The sequence below is a fragment of the Apodemus sylvaticus genome, chromosome 10 (genome assembly GCF_947179515.1).
Source record: "Apodemus sylvaticus chromosome 10, mApoSyl1.1, whole genome shotgun sequence".
In the NCBI taxonomy this organism is placed as follows: Eukaryota; Metazoa; Chordata; class Mammalia; order Rodentia; family Muridae; genus Apodemus; species Apodemus sylvaticus.
The window spans coordinates 17,032,311-17,049,936 of NC_067481.1; the positions used below are offsets into that span (position 1 = coordinate 17,032,311).

General features: G+C 43.9%; 1 protein-coding gene across 3 annotated transcripts in view; it reads right to left on the reverse strand.

The window, feature by feature from the left end:
- Window positions 1–1,345: 1,345 nt before the first annotated feature.
- Tanc2 (tetratricopeptide repeat, ankyrin repeat and coiled-coil containing 2) overlaps window positions 1,346–17,626 on the reverse strand; it is a 347,779-nt gene continuing 331,498 nt past the window's right edge. For all 3 annotated transcript variants that reach the window (XM_052195688.1, XM_052195690.1, XM_052195689.1), the window contains 8 exons: window positions 14,617–14,750; window positions 13,457–13,580; window positions 11,914–12,089; window positions 11,519–11,651; window positions 10,032–10,123; window positions 8,229–8,375; window positions 5,568–5,668; window positions 1,346–3,922 (listed from right to left, as the gene is read on the reverse strand). In XM_052195688.1, the coding sequence (XP_052051648.1) occupies window positions 1,957–3,922; window positions 5,568–5,668; window positions 8,229–8,375; window positions 10,032–10,123; window positions 11,519–11,651; window positions 11,914–12,089; window positions 13,457–13,580; window positions 14,617–14,750 (2,873 nt within the window). In that variant the 3' untranslated portion in view covers window positions 1,346–1,956. The remainder of the gene's footprint in view (window positions 3,923–5,567; window positions 5,669–8,228; window positions 8,376–10,031; window positions 10,124–11,518; window positions 11,652–11,913; window positions 12,090–13,456; window positions 13,581–14,616; window positions 14,751–17,626) is intronic.

Here is a 17,626-nt window from a genome sequence, read left to right on the forward strand (position 1 = left end):
AGGGAGGCAAGAGGCTGTTGCTCCCAGCTACAGGCTGACCCCACAGCTAGGACCTTCTTCCAGATGGGAGAGACGAAGATCTAAGACAGGTGGATGGACAGGCAGGGAGAAATGACCAGTGCCTATCCTAGTCTAGGAGAATGGGGCCGTTCTCTGTATCAGTAAAAACAGTCCTGCTTACAGAGATGAGTCCTGATCTGTTCTAGGCTTGGGGGACCTGGGGTTCACCTATTGGCAGAATCTAAATCAGTGATGAAATCTTTCTGATCTCAGTGTCATACTCTGCATGTCTTCAGATCCTATCAGAGAACTGCATCCAAACAGATCACAGCTGGATTTTGTTCAAGAAACTGTCTTTCCCACAGCCCTTTACTAACAAGTAAAATGCCCCCTAAGAACATGGCACCAACACCCTGGTTAGTTTGCTGGACCTGTGGCTCAGTTGTAAGGACTGACGTGCAGCTAGAGATGGTACTATGCTACAGCTTTGGTTCCTGTGTTCTTGTTGCCTACCTCATAGTTGTCTCAGCTTGTCAAAAATCAGGTTAGCAAACAGCCACAAGACGAGTGGAAACCGAGGGAGGAGAAGGCCTGCTATCAATCTCATGCCCCTACCCAGTGCTCAGAGCAGTCTGCAACACTTTTGGTTGTTTCTGATTTTCAAAGATTATCATTAAACACTCCTAGATAAAAGAGACAATTCTTTTAACAGAGAATAATGAAGCCAGAGGTATTAAATGGAATTAGTTAACAGCCGGTATGGAACGTAGTGGCCTGGGTGGAAACTCTGAGATGGTCTTACAGTCCCAAGAGCAGGTTCTGGAAGAAACTCTTTACAACACCAATGAGCATCAGCTGAACACTGCCTGGCTCCAGGGGAAAATGCATCAAGTAGGGTTATTACAGCAGCCGGACCTCAGAGAGTTCAGGGCTTTTTGTAATCTAAAATGCAGACGTGACACAACTTTCTCTCGGTGAGAAGCAAGAACAATCTTTCCCCCTTTCTCTTTTCTCCATACTTATTCCCTTCTCTAGCCTTGGAAAATAAGCAGCCTTTAGTGGCTAACTTGGTTAAAGCCTAGAGATTAGTTCTTTGTGAGTACTTTAAAAATACCCACAGTTCTCCCGGAATCTCCTTGGATAATCAACTTATTTAAAGGGCTGGATGTTTATTAAATGTTCCCCAAACGCTTCTTGGAAAACCAACATAGTAACATTTCAGATAATTATAGTGGGTTTTTCTTCCAGTTTTCTCTTTCTTTCTTTCTTTCTTTCTTTCTTTCTTTCTTTCTTTCTTTCTTTCTTTCTTTCTTTCTTTCTTTCTTTCTTTCTTTCTTTCTTTCTTTCTTTCTTTCTTTCTTTCTTTCTTTCCACTCTCCCTAGACCCCTTTGTCCCAGGGGAGGACCAACAATAAAGCAAATGAAGATTCTAGAGCTGACGCCTGCAGGGAGCTGGAGTCTGGGGAGGAGACCATGGCACAGCAATGTACTGGGGCTGGCCATGTGAACACTGAGGAAGAATGCAAGGACAGAGAGGCATCACACACATCCTAATGTTTCTAGAAGAAAACAAACAAGAACATCTTACATTTTTAAAAAGGAAAAAGACATTCACACAACAAGAACATCAGTGAAAGCGATTGTCTCCTGGAAAAAGCTGACCAATGTGTCTGATCTCCCTGGTTAAAGCTCACGGCACGAAATCTCCTCGTTGGTATTGGAAGAGAGGGAGAGAGCATGAGGCTGGGGCACAGACCCGAGAAACTGAAGTCCTGGCTCACCAGAGGCCAGCTTCCCAGTCAGCTGCATGCAAAAGATTTCAACATGTGGGCTGTCACCTCTGAACACCACACAGAAACTACATGAGAAATTAAGCCAGAGAACTATCTCAGATGTGGAAACCAAGCCTGAAAATGTGCAGTGAAAACATATGGGTCTCACTCCAACAAATGTCTCTTAAACATTAGACTCCACAAATGGTCTCTTTGGTTTGATAGGTGATGTCTGCCCTTGTCGAGAGTCCCGCGACAATTGCCTGTACAGGTTGTCCTGGTATGCCTGAGCCACTGGTAGGGTCCGTGCCACCTTCACATCAGGATAAGAGGAGGCCTGGCTGACTCTTTCCAAGAGGTCTCCACGGGACCCGTTAGACAGCATCCCATGGGGGCTGTAATAATCGTCCTCCAGCAAATGGCCATTCTGTGCATTGTTGGTTTTGTTATAAAAGGCAATGTTGCTGATGGATGATGGTGGACTGAAGGATTCAGGCTGAGGCAGGTTGCCTGGAGATGTGGGACTGAGAACAGTATCCACTGATGAGACTGCCCAGGTCCGATTCTGCTGGTGAAGGTGGGGGTACTGCTGAGTCCGTGCTGTTTTATCTATTATCCCCATGAATGGTGTGGTCCTGGATCGGGTGGGCTCACTGGGGTAACCTCCCTGAGTGGGAGATACTGGTGATAGCTCATCACATGACCTATCATATGCCGGTTTTAGTGGGATCTCCATTTGTTGAATTGAAGAAGAAGGCCGGAAGGTGGGAGTCAAGTTGGAGGTGGATGAGATGCTATTGCTGGATGGAGAAAAGCGCAGGCCCACACTCTGAGAGTGCAGCAGTGGCCTGGGAGTTGGTGGGTGGGGCTTGATTTCATTAGGGTTGACACTGATAGGTCTTCTGATTAAATGTGACACATCAGGGGAACCCAGCTGGCTGGAGGAACGCTCCAGATCTAGTTTTGAGTGACAGACTGGATAATATGATGCCGATTGGCTACGCCCAATCTGTGGTGTCTGGCTGTACCTCATACCGCCTCGATAGGCAGAGGAGGGTCGCTGTGGCAGGTCTTCTTTGGTCAATCCTCCATGCTGACAGATGGCACCAGCACTCAGACTGGCTTGGACATGCTGTACAGGTCTCCCATCTCCTACAATCCCCCCTATTGATCCCTGATAAACCAATCGGCTCTGACTTACTCCCATGTCTCCTTGCGAGGATTGGTATTTACTGGCCATTGAATGGGCTACTTGGCCATAGGCTCCTGTTGGGATTACGGTGCTTGAGTGAACTGCTGAACTAGGCTGGTTACTTCTTACAATCTGGGCCTTGGCAGGCTGTAGCCTGAGCCCTTGCTGGGGAACTGCCACTGGAAGCTGAGGCATCTGGTAGGGCCGCTGGGCCATTTTGGATAGTGGAGATTTTGGTCTGCCAGGAAGCTGACTCACATTTGCTTCTTGCTGATAGCGTACAGGTGAGCCAGACTGGGATCTATAGACACTCATGCTCTCAGCTGGAGGACTGGCCCTATATTGAGGGCCTCTACGCAGAGGGGAAGGGGGAGGGCTAGGGTATTCCTTGCTTTGCCCTCCCACAGGAGGTGGGCTGAACCGGTAAGATGCACCCTGATGAGCTGGGGAAGTATGTGGTGGGCTAGGCCTGTAATGAGAGTTCTGGTGAGTTGGAGAAAGAGCAGGCGAGGTGGACTGATAACTTTGTCTAGTGGGAGAACCTACAGAACTGTTGGACCGAAAGTCAAAAACCTGATGAGAGCCAAGAGGTGAGCTGGAGATGTAGGCTGAGTCCCGGTGGGCTGGAGAGGAAGGTGGGCTTTGGATGACGGGGAGCCCCTGACTTGGGCGAGCCTCTGTCTGGAGGCCAATAGAAACATTTTCAACATCTTGTTCCAAGTACTCCTCCTCAAATATGTCTTGTACAGAGTATATATCTTCATGCTGGGGCTCAGGCTCTGTTTCTTCCTCTGGCAACTCCTGCGGAGGCTGCTGGGGCGGCGGTGGTGGCTGCTGCTGCTGCTGCTGCATCTGTCTGCACTCGTCCTCCACCCGCATCAGAAGCCTCTGGATCTCACGGTTGTTTGGACAGAGCTTGATGGCCTCTTTCAGGTCCTCTAAGGCTGCTGCAAACTGTCTGCTTGACAAAATGCAAACACAAGAATGGGAGTTATTCAGAATAAATAGGAATTACCAGGAGCAGAGAACATGGCCACCAGTTCAGAGAACTGCATCAGGTAGCATTTGGGGGACTCAGAGGGTCTAATTCAGTTTGACTTATAAGGAAGGAAACAAAGGCTGTTATTCTAGAAGCATTTAGAATGAGTTCCTAGACATTTTGGCTTTTATCTTCCTTCTGGCCTCTCTGGTGTTACTAGAGAATGTCTTCATCAGGTCAGTCCAGACAGGCCCTTCGGGAAGATCTTAATGCCCAAGCACAGCCTAGGCAGTAGTATGAGGGTCGGCTGGGGTTGTCATTTACAGTGTCACTGTCAAGTAGCTTAGGAACAAAGCAGTAAGTAACTGTAGTCTTATCTAAAAATCTTTCTGATCCAGTGTAGTGTGTGTGTGTGTGTGGTTTGAGACAGAGTCTCTCTATGTAGCCCTGGCAGTCCTGGAACTTGCTATGTAGACCAGGCTGGTCTTGAACTAGAGAGATACTCCTGCCTCTGCCTCCTGAGTGCTGGGATTAAAGATATGAGCTACCATGCCCAGATGATCCTCTGAAATTAAAAAAAAAAAGTCAATATTTTGGTCTAAACTTCAGGCTGCTTACATCCTAGGTGTGATGTCTGTCTTCGGTCCCTTTTCCCCATTGCTTAACTATTGTGTATCTTTCTGCTAGGTCATATCCCACAAGAGTCAGTTTGCTGATTAGGTGACTGAGACTGGAGCTGAGCTTACGCCAACAAGACCCTCATTTACAAATGAGGAAATGAACCATGGAGATATTCCTATCCTCCCAACTAAAACTACCTGGGAAGTGGACAACTCACCTAGTAGCAAAGCAACAGTCCCAGATGGAGAGAATCTAACAGCTGACTTTCTATAAAAACGCTGACTTTAGCTAGTCCACTGCTTTTAGTGTCACTAGCTTTGTTTTGATTTTTGTAGACAAATATCCCCTGGGTTATAGCAGCAAATCCCAAACAGCTCCTTCCCATGCATGGGGGAAGGCTGGGTGCTGGGCAGAGGCATCAAAAACAATGACTGACAGCTTTTAAATCCCTCTGGAGTCTCTCTCACTTAGAACCAAAGCACAGCAGATGGGCAGGCACAAGGAATGGTGCCATCTCAGTCTTGGCAGCAGGACCTTGTGTGTGTGTGAGCGTGCGTGTGTGTGTGCGTGTGTGTGTTTAGGTGAAGAGGGTCAATGTCATCAGACTTAGGAGAACTCTCTCTATTGAGGACTAAATGCCTGTAAAAAAGGAAAGGAAGAGTCTGTAAGTGCCTGTCCAGTCCTTCCTGTTGAGAAGGCACAGGGAGGTTTGGCTTAAGTGGCTTCCTCTTTACTTCATCATTACCTCTTTATGCCATTGGCTTGAGGCTGAAAAGTGACTGAGACACGACACAGGCTTCCTGGAAGGAAGTGCCATTTTCCATTTTACCTTTCTCCTAAAGTGCCCAGGAGAAGTGTGATTGTGAGTGGTGCCCTGCCTGCAAAGCCTGGTCCCGAGAGTCAGCAAGGGCAGGCAGGCATATTGGGTGTGCACATCCCAGGGTGGCCTATCGCCTTAGCCACATTTTCAGACGCTGCTGTTTCTCACCCTCCCTTGCCTCACCTGCTGCTGCGTTTGGCCCTTGCTCTCGCATAGTATGCTTCATAAGATTTCGGTTTCAGCTCCAGGGCCTTAGTAGCAAATTCCTCCGCCATTCCAAAATCCTGCCATTACAATAGGTGTGCAGATGAGTCATCAAGAAGTACACAAAAAGACAACTTGGGGGATAAAACAAGTGATAAGTACAAGCCTTTGACACTGCTCGATGGAATGCCTGGGGTTCATGACATGCCTGCCCATGTGGCCCACAGATGGAAGATTCTCATTGCCTTCTTCCACTGTGTGTCTCTGAAACCACTAATGGAACTTTACTTGTCCAAAGTGTTAAAACACTTTTGAATTTCTAGCTGTTCTTTATAGCCCAGAAGCCAAATGTCAGCCCTCTGTAGTGAGGATCCTAAAGTTGGAAACCTAAACTCTCCACACAAGAGGAGAGACACAGAAACCTCAGGTGCCACTCATTCTGTTGGCTCTCCTTGCTGCTGTGCTCACCAGACCTTGGCCTCCCAAGGATCACTGAGAATGTACTCCAGGAGATAGGTCTGGGTAAAGGCAGAGAGCACTGACTGGAGCCGAGAGGGCTGGGGATGTTGGCCAGCCAGGCTCAGTTCTCTGGGCTATTCTAACTCAAGTCAGTTGAACATTCTTTACAGCCACAGTTTCAGTGGTAAGGTTAAGCATAATACAACATTAAAGTGCTATATATACCAGACATATAGTAGGTCCCCATACTACATGAATATTCTTCATATTTCAGATACTTCTCTGGCTTGTTCCTTCTATTTGATTCCTTACTTAGGAAACATTCACAATTTAAAAAATAGATAAAGAATCAAGTAGACTCTGAGTGTGACTGGTTGTGTTGTCCTGGAGACATCCTGGAGAAACTCAGTCTCAGAGCTACTGGTGTTACCATGACAACCCCCAGGAATAGGGTCTGAAACATATAATATTGAACAGGCAACACCTGTGGTTTTTAAGATATTAAATACTAAGTTAAAGTGAAAGGTTTTAGTTTTCCCTGGGGGTGGCTTTATTTTTTGAGACATAGTCTTGCATATACCCCAGGCTAGCCTAATCTTTCTGCTTCTGCCTCAAAAGTTCAGGCATTACAGATACATGACACCATATTTGGCTTAGGATTTTCTCTTCTTTAAATATCAGAATCATAGTAGAGCAGGATTATATTCATAGTTCCTAAGGCAGAGAACAGGGTGGAAGGCAGGTCCTGGGACACAGGCAAGGGCTACTCATAAGAAATTGTCTACTGAAGTGCAGGGACTTCTGGTGCCTCATATAGTGTCGGCTCATAGGAGGTAATTACTAGTTTTGTGGGGACATGGTAAGGACTGCTTTCTATCCCTCTTGTTTCCTACCTTTCCCTTTACTTATTTGAGAGATCCATTGTTTCTAAGACTAGGAGAGTAGAACAACTCTTCATCCTTGGCTATAGATCTACATGGGGGGGGGGTCTTGTGCATGTTAAGCAAGAACCTTATGACTGAGCTATATATCCAAAGCATATTTTTAAAAGCCAATTAACTGCTAGGAAGAAAAGAAGCCAGAAGACTGGCACCTGCTACTAAGCTTTGCTTCATTTTCAGGGGAGGGCCACAAAGACCCCTGGGATGGATTCCATTGTTCACATGAGAACCTCAGGCAGGACTTTACTATCGTGCCCCAAATCCCTCCCACACTTCCACCTCCACCCAAGCGTATCTTGTCCTCATGCCCACTCCTTTCTGCCTCTGAAGGCCGAACTGTGTCTGTCCTCTGAGATGGCTAAGTCTATCCCAGGGCTCTTTCACTGTCAGGCTGCAGGGCTGGACTCAATGATGCACAAGTGATAGACATAAGTCTTTCTGGGACTTTCTTTGAGAGCAGATCCTTTCCCACTGCAGCCAGAACCTTCCTTCTAGAAAGGTTACTCTTGAATCGCTAACTGATTAAAACGTCTTGCTTGGTTTGGATGACTTCTATCTCCTGAGGGATTGTGAAACCTCCAGTGGTTGTCAGTGACTCTGTTGTGATTGTAAGCACTTCCAGTGTCTGAGATTTTTCTCAGCTCAGGAGTGTCTGCATGACAAAGAAGCACTGGCAGAAACTATACCTGCAAAGAATCTGGAGGAGCCAAGGACAACTGGGGGTGGGGTGGGGGGTGTGATAGAGGGCTGGAAGGAATGCTAAGATTTCATCCAAGCAAGAAGGGGTGTGACACACTGGGACACAGAGGCAAGGGGAGAGGTGAAAAGGTCAAGAGTCACCTGAGAAATCACCTTGAAGCCCACAGTTCTGAGGCTTAATCCCACTTTTTGGCACCTGACTAGGGAGTACACAAGAAAGATGAAGTCTCGATCTAAATACAGCTGAAACTCTGGTGAGAATGGCTGGAGGGTGTGTGTGGAGATGACAGTGTTTCAGTCACTCCAGGGATTATGATACTTCAGAATGCCACAAACTGTTCACAGAGACTCAACTTTTCTACAGCTTGAGAAATTTGTATTTGTTGTGGATTTATTTCAATGTGCAAATGTCAGTGTTCTGTGAAGGACAACCAGGTTCCAAATGGGGCGAGAGGATTTCAGGGCCTAGTAATAAGGTAGTAAGTGGCAGGAACTTTCAATTTCCAGCACTGCAGAAAGAGTGGGGATTAGAAGGACTTACGTTCATTTTCCTGCGACATCGAGAGAGGTTGAGGAGGAGAGACACTTTTAGCTCCCGGAAGGTTTTCAAGTCCTCACCAAACCCTTCTCTAGGGAATTTCTTCAGAGCATACTGGTAGCGCTGGGCAGCTTCCTTTACTTTACCTTTCTAATGGGGTACAAATGAAGAGCACAATGTTGGTTTGCTGAGTGACTGAGGACATCTTGTCCCTAGTTCCTGCCTGCTCTTAAAGGTTAAAGTCCCTTGGTGGTGAGAATGGGAAGGTTGAAGGGACATCTAAAAATCACAAGCCAGAGAAACAAAATCTTGGCAAATGCACACTCAAGGACTGACCTTGCTCACTGGGAAGTTCCTTCTTTTCTTGAACAGTTCTACTTGGGACACATAAAACTTCCTGGTCCCAATACTCCAGAGTGATAGCGTCTCCCTAGGTTTTGGCTTATGTGACTTCTCTTTGATGTTCTACCTTGCTGTCCCATAGAAGAGATAATTCTCTTCCTCAGGAAGCATGCAGGACCTAGAATGGCCTATCTGAGGCTTCTCTAACATAATGGTAGAAAACGGTGTCAATTCATGGTATTTGTGATCAGGCAGGAGGTAAGGTGGCAGACAAGAAGAAAAGCTTGGAATTTGTGATTCTCACGTTGTAGACCATTCCCCCAAGATGAAATAAATCTGACCAACTTTGGAATTCTCTGCAGAAACTTTGAACTGCTTTTATACTTTGCTTCTGGAAGGCTGTATATAAAATGCAGAAAGTTCCAGGTAGTCACTCCTGCTGTCACCTGGATTCTTCCTCTGTAGAGCTACATCTCCAGGTAGGATCAGTTCTTTACCTTTCATCATCTTTTAATCAGAAGTGTAGAATATTCCAAGGGAGAGTTATGGAAGTGCCTATTTACATTAGGAGCCAAGAATCCTTGCCCTGGGATAGCAGAAGTTACATTGTGCCAAGGCTTATATTCTTGAGATGACATAAACGGCCATAAATACGACCCCCTACAGTAATAAAGATCTTTGAATTTATATGATTTTATATGATTAAGTTTGGATCAAGGCTCAAGCTTCCCAAAAGCTATGATAATCATGATGTATTCTAAGGATGCGTAGGAACTAGAATTCTGCTTAGGACCTTGATATTTATAAAACAAAGAGCTGTACAATAATTTTATTAACTTTTAGATCTGTAATATCTCAAGAATGTCTGCTGCTAAAAACTGGGTTGTAGTTATTTACCTTCATCGATAATCCAGTGAACTGAAACACTGTGAAGAGACTGACATGGAATACCTTAAGAATTTCTTTCTGGCCAAGTGTTTATTAAGGATACCCATTTCTTAAAGACTGTCATCCAGGGAGTGACTTTAAGGAAATGCATAATAATCAGCTTATCTTATTAAAAATGCTATTTCTATGAACTCCCCCCCCAGGCTGCCTTCAAACTCGTTCTATAAACAAAGAGGACCTTAAGTTCCTGATATTCTCCTCCGCCCACCTCCAGTGCTGGGTTGACAGGAATGTGCTACTATATATCTATAAATTAAGATCAATGAAACTGGAAAATACCAATATTATATAAGTTTTCTTTCAATTGCCCTAAGAGTCCCTCACTTGAGAAACCCTGCCCTGAGCTGTAGCGTGTGGCTAAAGCAGGAATGCTTTTGCTCTCATATTAGGAAAGAAAAAACTCAGGACCCGGGAGCCTGGGACCAGGGAAGGGTTCTACCTTTGCCTCCACAGAAAAGAATGAAAACTTGAAAGCCTTCAAGATTCTAGTGTAAAAAGTAGTCCCTCCGCCCTCACCTTATAAAACATGTCCCCCTCTTCCATCAGCTTGCTCAACAGGATGATCATGATGTCTGGTTTGGAGGTGGCCATCGCCCATGTGGCTGGACCTGTAGTGTACAGGATGCATGATGGGTAAAGAACTCATACAATGTAAGGTGGTAGGAAGCTGGGTGGAAAAAATATCCTGGGGAATTTCTGCTGAGAGAACAACTTGCTCCATAATAAGTACCTCATTTTTTAGACCTGGGAGTATTTTAGTGACTCCCATTGCCAAGAAGCTGCATTTGATTTGTTTGTATTCACCTTAAAATAAGAATATCTGAAGTGTCCAAGCTTGTGCCACAGGAGAGCAGTAATACCTGTGTGGTACACATGAGCATATGATGGCTTAGTTTGAAATTATTTTAAATCAGGAAGTTGGAAGAAGGGGGTTATATTAATGGTTACTACAAGATTAGAAAGAGCCAAAAAAGAATAGTTTATTTTCTGTCTGAGATGGAAAACTCCCACATAGACTCAATTTTGAAGTGTGCACTCTGTAAACGGGAACCTCCTTAAGTACTCTAAAGGCTCCCTTAGAGCTAAGTACCAAGTAGGACTGACTCCCTGGGACTCACTTGGAACCAGGGGCATAATTCTAATGTCAATAGATATGAAACAAACATTAAGAAGACTAATTCACTCACAAAAAAAAGAATAAAGTTAAATTGGTTAGTTTACAGATGACTGAATTATTTACCAACTAAGCTTTTCAGGGTTAGTTATCAAAAAGTTCAAGTTATTCTCTGCAACAGTCATTAAAAAAATCTTCTTTTAAGGTGAAATAAATTAAAAGATTAGAGGTGTAGGGAACTCATGCAGGCTAAATCAAAGAGGGGAGGGCAAAGCTGACCAAGCCATCAGACCACGCCTGATGCTGACAGCGGTGGAATATACCTCGTGGGCGACTCGGTAACGTCTGACAACCTTCAAAGAAAGGAGAAAACAAAAAGTTGTAGGAAAGGAAAAAAAAATGGATGAAGGTGAAAAAAAAAGAAAAAACAAAAAAGAAGGAAAAGCAGCAGTGAGAGGCAGGCAGCAAAAGCCAGCACATCAGCAAACCTGTCTACAGTGTGGGTGGGGAGCAGCTGGGAGAGCAGCAGGGGCTGGAGAGTGAAGCAGGAGCGAGAAGGAAAGCACAGGCTGGTGGCGCTGCAGGGAGCCAGGATGCTCACAGGGTGGGGCTAGTGCACAGGCAGCACGGAGATGTGCATAAGCTCAGCGCAGCCTCCTGGCTAAAGCTACAAAGGGCAGGGCAGAGAGTCACGGGACTCTGGATACAGGGTTTTCTGGCTATGGCTCAGATGGTATTCTCTCTGGGCCAGTAGCCTTTCGTTCACTTGGGCAGTAATTGGACTAGGGCAGAGGGAGAACTATATACATTCACTCCAAAAATACACCCAGGAAAGCCAGACCACTGGCCCCTGGGCACAGATGGTCAATATCATCTCTCTTTCTCTTACCTATTTTGGCTCCTTTCTTCAGTAGAGTTACTACAACAGATGTATTCCTGCAACCCACTGCCCTATCCAGAGGACGCATTCCACTGTAGTCAACATGCTCAATCATGGCCCCATGATCCACCAGGAACTGGACCTAGGAAAGGAACAAGCAAGGCAGTTAGCAGGCACAGTGGATACAGCTTGCCCCTTTCAAGCTGCTTGTCTGAACCAGACTATCTATCTATCTAACGCCATAGTAATATTCTTGCTTTTAAATAATGTTTTGGATAGTCCTGTCCTCTGAAAAGTCTATGTTAGAACTATCAAAACAGTACTTCACAATTGATCCTAGACAGTGTTGTTGATGGATAGTACACCTATCCTTTCTCTCTTGAGGCCTGTTTAAAGGTACTTACCACCTCAGCATCACCATAGAAAGCTGCCAGGTCCAGTGGGGTACGGCCATTCTTGTCTGCATGGTCTGTAGCAGCTCCATTATCCACTAGAGAGCGTACTACTGAGAGATGGCCCTTCAGACAAGCCCAGCTGAGGGCTGTCAATCCTTCTTTGTCCATCAGGGCAATGGAGGCACCTAAAAGAGAAAGCGAGAGTCCTGTTTTAACAGGACTGAGGACACAAAAGTTTGTAGCTGAAAGGAATGCTGATATTTAAGGTATATGTGCTATTGAAAAATAGCTTTTACTTCTAGTTTTTTTTTTTTTTTCATTTTAAGATTGGCCCTGGCTGGCCATGGTGACATATACCAGTAATCCCCAAGACAGGTAGGAGTAAGCAGGAAAATCATGAGTTTAAGGGTAGTTTGGGTTACACAGTGAGTTCAAGGCCTGTCTGAGTCACATCACCCTCTGCTGAGTGCTGTGACTATAGGTGTGCAAGTCCAGTGTTTGTGGGACTGGGACTGAACCTGGAGCCTTGTGTATGCTAGGCAAGCACTCAGCCAGCTATACTACATTATCAGCCTCTAAATTATAGATTACTTAAAAAATTAAAACCACTTGAGAGTTCCTATTCTACAATGTTCTACAAATAATGTAGTTTAAACTTACTTAGTGATAACTCACTTAAGTGAAAAACAAAACACAGAAAACCTAAAGAAAATACAAAAGGTTCAAAGACCATGGGTAAGGGAGAACAAACCTGTCATCCATGCCTAATGAGTGTCTACTGGATCTAGTTTGTTCTTTGTGCCATGTCTTAAGAACCTAGGTCTGTTCCCTCTGAGTGCTGCTCCCCTCCCTCCTCCAGCAGAAATGAAGGTAGATATGAAGTCAGACTTGTTTGGCAACTTGTACCATGGAGGCAAGGGATACACTGTAGCCTGCAGGTGCAATTCTTGATTATAGCCACCTTTGAGTCTCAGGTTGTGCAAACAAATCTTTCTTGAAAAGACAGAGCTAAAGCCACAGTAAGTCTCTTAGGAGAAGCCAGTCTTCCTATTCAACTATCTTTGGTTGATCAGGTCTGGGCACAATTCTTTAGAAGGCTGGTTCCCTTAAAGGAACGTGCATCTGCATTTGGATAATTATATATATTTAAGGTGGATTTACTAACAGCGAAGGCTAACTGGAATGATGTCATAGTTTCAATTGCCTTTCTACCTACTTCTTGAGTCAAATCCAAGACTCCACTAGATGGTGCTGCAGTGCTACTAGTGATGAGCCCTTTTCTATATGGCAGTCTGTGACGCCACTACTGCATAGGTGGCTGAGCTTAGAGCAATCACCAGGAGGCTAAAATAATTTACCATTGTGCACCTGTAGAGAAAAAGCACAGTTTCCCTTATACCAAGGGTGTGAGTATGTTGGAAAGTGCCACAAGGAATTTGTTAAGAAAGCTTAATAGCAATATCCTAATTCTCCAAAGAGGGTCTCATTGCTAGCAAGCGTCTGGAGTTAAGTGGATTTTTACAGGCTCTATTCTCCGTCTCTCGGGGCTTACCTTGTGCCAGTAGGAAGTCCACGGTTCCTAGATGGCCTTCAGAAGCAGCCATCATCAGAGGAGTACGACCCTGCTTGTCTGCCATGTTGACATCAGCTCCATGTGTCAGTAAAAGATCAACAATCTGCAAGGGCAGACAAAGGTGGTTGTTGTAAGGAGATCTGCTGAGGTGACACATGCATGCCGTCTCCTACAGTATGGACTAGTCCTTGCTGCAGAGGTGAGTTCACCCTATAAGTAGCTTTCTACTGTAGCAACCTCCTTATGACCTTCTGTACAATCCTAACGGCATGTGATTTGCTATCTTAACTCTCTTAGAGATAGATGAATGAACATGTGACTAAGACATTAAGTTAGAAAAAAAAAAGACAAGTCAAGATGTGGTCTAAACCAAATGGAAGTTCTACCTTAAGTAACTTCCCAAGTCAGTTCCATTTTATTAATCTCTGGAGGCTACAAGCCTGCAGCAGCAATACACATTTGCCCCTTGAATTGACTACAATAAAGTGCTTCTGGTAACAGCAGTGTCTTTTGTTAAGCACTGTTTGGCTTCTAGAGCCTTTTTTTTCTACTCAAGTACCTTCAAAGATCATTATCAGTGTCCTTTCTTTTTCCATCCTAGTGTATAAATTAATGGTTTCTCTAGAGTCCAAACCTTTGGAAGGATCAAGTAACTAGAGTTTGCACATAGTGAGTATTCTTCCAGCCAGTCTCAAACATCTGTGAGTAACTGGTTTGAAAGGGTCTGCTGAGACGAGACCTCCCAGTCAACTGGCAGATAGTTCCATGACCAGGGCAAACCAATCTAGCTCACAACGATGCTTTTGAGTGTTAATTTCTCCTCCAACTCCCTTTTTATTGAGACAGGGTCTGTCTATGTTACCCTGGTTGTCCTGGAACTCACTATGTAGACTAGGCTGGTCTTGAACTCACAGAGATTAGCCTGCATCTGCCTCCTGAGTGCTTGGATTAAAAGTACATAGCACCTAATTGGGAGAGTGTTATTTTCTTACATTCTCAATTGAGTGGAACATTAGTAACAAGGCCCATGTCCTCAAGCCTGGTAACTGCTGAGAAACCCAGTGTGGCTTTTCTTTGCATCACAAGTTTCCACCTGGAACTCAGTCTTAACCGAGGGCTGGAAGCAGCACCCTACTTACCTGCCAATGGCCTTGGCGAACAGTGCTGAATAAAGGCACTGCTCCTCTGCGGTTTGGCTGGGCCACTGCTGCTCCTTGCTCCAAAAGCAGACGGCACACATCCAGTTTGCCCCTTCCGGCTGCGGCTGTCAGGGCTAAAGGCAGATAACGAAGACTGAGGACAGCTGGCTCTTTTTTTTTCTCTAGCTTTCAATGTTAAACATGGATTAATGTGTTTCTAAATGCTTTGTTTAATGCAAACACAGAAAATTAGTGTGTCTTATTAATGTAATCACTTTACCTTCAAGAACAGTAATTTTGGCTGCTTTTTCCAGAAAGGATAATTTTGAAGAAAAATAATAAAGACATTTAAAAGAACTCATACTATGTGGGGCCAATCATAATAATGAATTCACTGAAAAACCATTTTGGTGATATCCAGCTTGTTTCATTTTTCCTACATGGGCACAGACTGTCTGCTCCGCTGTAGGTGTCCTTTTTTTAAGGTTCTCAACCTAGTTACAAACCTAGCCTTATGTATGAAGGAAGCCTAGAGAAGTGACTCTGTAGAGGAAATCATCTGGGAAAAGTCCTGTCAGCCTCTACTCCTGTGCTCTCAAACCTAAGGAACCAAAGGCAGGAACTATAACTGAAGGCTCTGGACAATTTATTTTCTATTTCTCTTTAAACTGATTAAGATAATACAATCTTAAAACTAGATTTGCAAGCATGAGGGACAGAACTGTTAAAGGTAAGATGGTCTTAAAGATGAGAAAACAGGTGTGAAGAAGACAACTTTCTTCCTCTATTTGGGGGAGGGGTCTAGAAAAGGTCTCACACAGCCCAGACTCATGTAGTCAATGATGACCTTGAATGCCTGGTCAGGAATTACAGGATGGTAAGCAACACAACCCAAGACTTTCTTTTTCTAACAGTTATAATATAAAGTGTATATAAATGATACACAGGAGGAAGAAATTAATTATTTTTCTATACTATTGTCTATTATTTATGATCTTTGGTGTAGTTAATATTCTGAGTGTGTATTTCATTTTCTGTATTGATTGTAAAATAGGAAGAATAGTTTAGAGATACAAAGTCCATCTTGTAACAGACAACATTTAAAATGCATAGGTTTATTATTTGGAGGTAAGGTCTCCCTATGTACCCTAGGCTGGGTTTGAACTCATGTTCCTTTTTAACTCCCCAGCATTGGGATTACAGGTGTATGCTACTATACCTATCTGAAATCTGTTGTTTTAATTAAAAACAAATACATTCTCTCTGTGTGTATGGTGTCTGTATGTGTAGATGTATGTGTAGGTTATCAGAGGTTGACACCGAGTGTCTTCTTTAGTTACTCTGCTGTGGTTTGAATAAATCTTAGTCATGGAGGAGAGCTCTTTGACATTAGAAGGATTAGGAGATGTGGCCTTGTTGGAGGAAGTGTGTCCCTGTGGTAGGCTTAGAGGCTTTACAACGCCAAACCAAGCTCACTCTCTCTGTTTGTGGGTCAGGGCATAGCTCTCAGCTACCGTCCTGGCTCCATACTTACCACCAGACTCCCTGCCATGTTAACAGACTCTCCCTCTGAAGCTGTAAGCAAGCCTCCAATTAAATGCTTTCTTTTGTAAGACTTGCCATGGTCATGGTGTCTCTTCACAGAACAGTGACTAAGACACTCTCCTTTTCTTTCTTTTGAGAACGGGTCTCTCACTGAACCTAGAACTAGACTGGAGGCCAGCAGCTCCTAAATTTCATCTGTCTCTGCTTCCCTAGTGCTGGGATTACAGATGTATGCTGTTGTGTTCAATTTTTTTATGTGGGTGGTGGGGATCTGAACACAGGTCCTATGTTTGTGGGACAGAACTTTACCAAGTCATCTCCATAGCCCTTATGCTTTAAGTCCTGGACAAAGAGTAGAAAAATAGAAAATTATTAGAAAAAAGTAGGAGTTATATTTTGTTAAAAAAACAAATTGGGAATAGATGTTTCTCCATCTTCCAAATTGACTTGGAAAACTGATATAGTAGGCTGACAAAGGGCCCTTCCTTTATCATAGCCATATATTCTAGTTTTCAAATGCTGGACTCTAATCAAAGAAGTTAGTGAAATTCAAATCAACTGGTCACTTATAAGATTTTCACTTAAGTGAAAAATTATGGAATTTTAAACACATTAATTATTTAGTATGTGTATACACACACACACACACACACACACACACACACACACACACACACACACACAAACACACAGACCAAGGACAACATGCAGGGTTCAGTTCTTTACATGCGTCCCAGGGACAGAATTCAGGTCACTGGGCTAATCAGCAAGTGTCCTATTCACTGAGCCATCTGGCTGGCCTGGCATTTGCCTTTGGGTTTAGCTTAATTTATTTATAACTGAGCCATATGTAAAATTAAAACTCCTTATAACTTACACACACACACACACACACCTTTCAAATAATGTTTTCCTGCCCTAAGGGTAAAATGGATTCATAAGGGAAAATGTGGCAATTTTTAAACATGTATTCAATTTTATTTTGCAAATATTGTCATTAGCTTTTCTGCTTAATTTGCCACAGAAGGATGTTGTATTCTCTGCAGTGAATGTATGTGTGTGTATATATCTGTCTCTGTCTCTTGAGATAGAATCTCTCTTCATATCCCTGGTTATCCTGGAAATCACTTTGTTGACCAGGTTGGTCTCAGACTTTCAGATATCCGCCTGCCTCTGCATCCCCAGTGCACCATCTCCTCTGGCTTCCAAGTGCATAGTTTTAACAGTTTAAAAGGTTTTTAGGCTTGCACAGGCATTTATCATAAGAGTAGCTAAGAACTTAAGACATGTTCTGTGGCTCAAATAAACCACTTGGAAAATTTCTAACTCCCATATCTTGTTTAAAGTACTACGTTATAGGATTGTGGCAAACTTACAAATATGTACAGGCCAAGAACATTCTTTTTCTTAAAACAAAGCAAAACCGATAGCACTTTGAAGAAAATAGACTAGTATTTCAGAACCA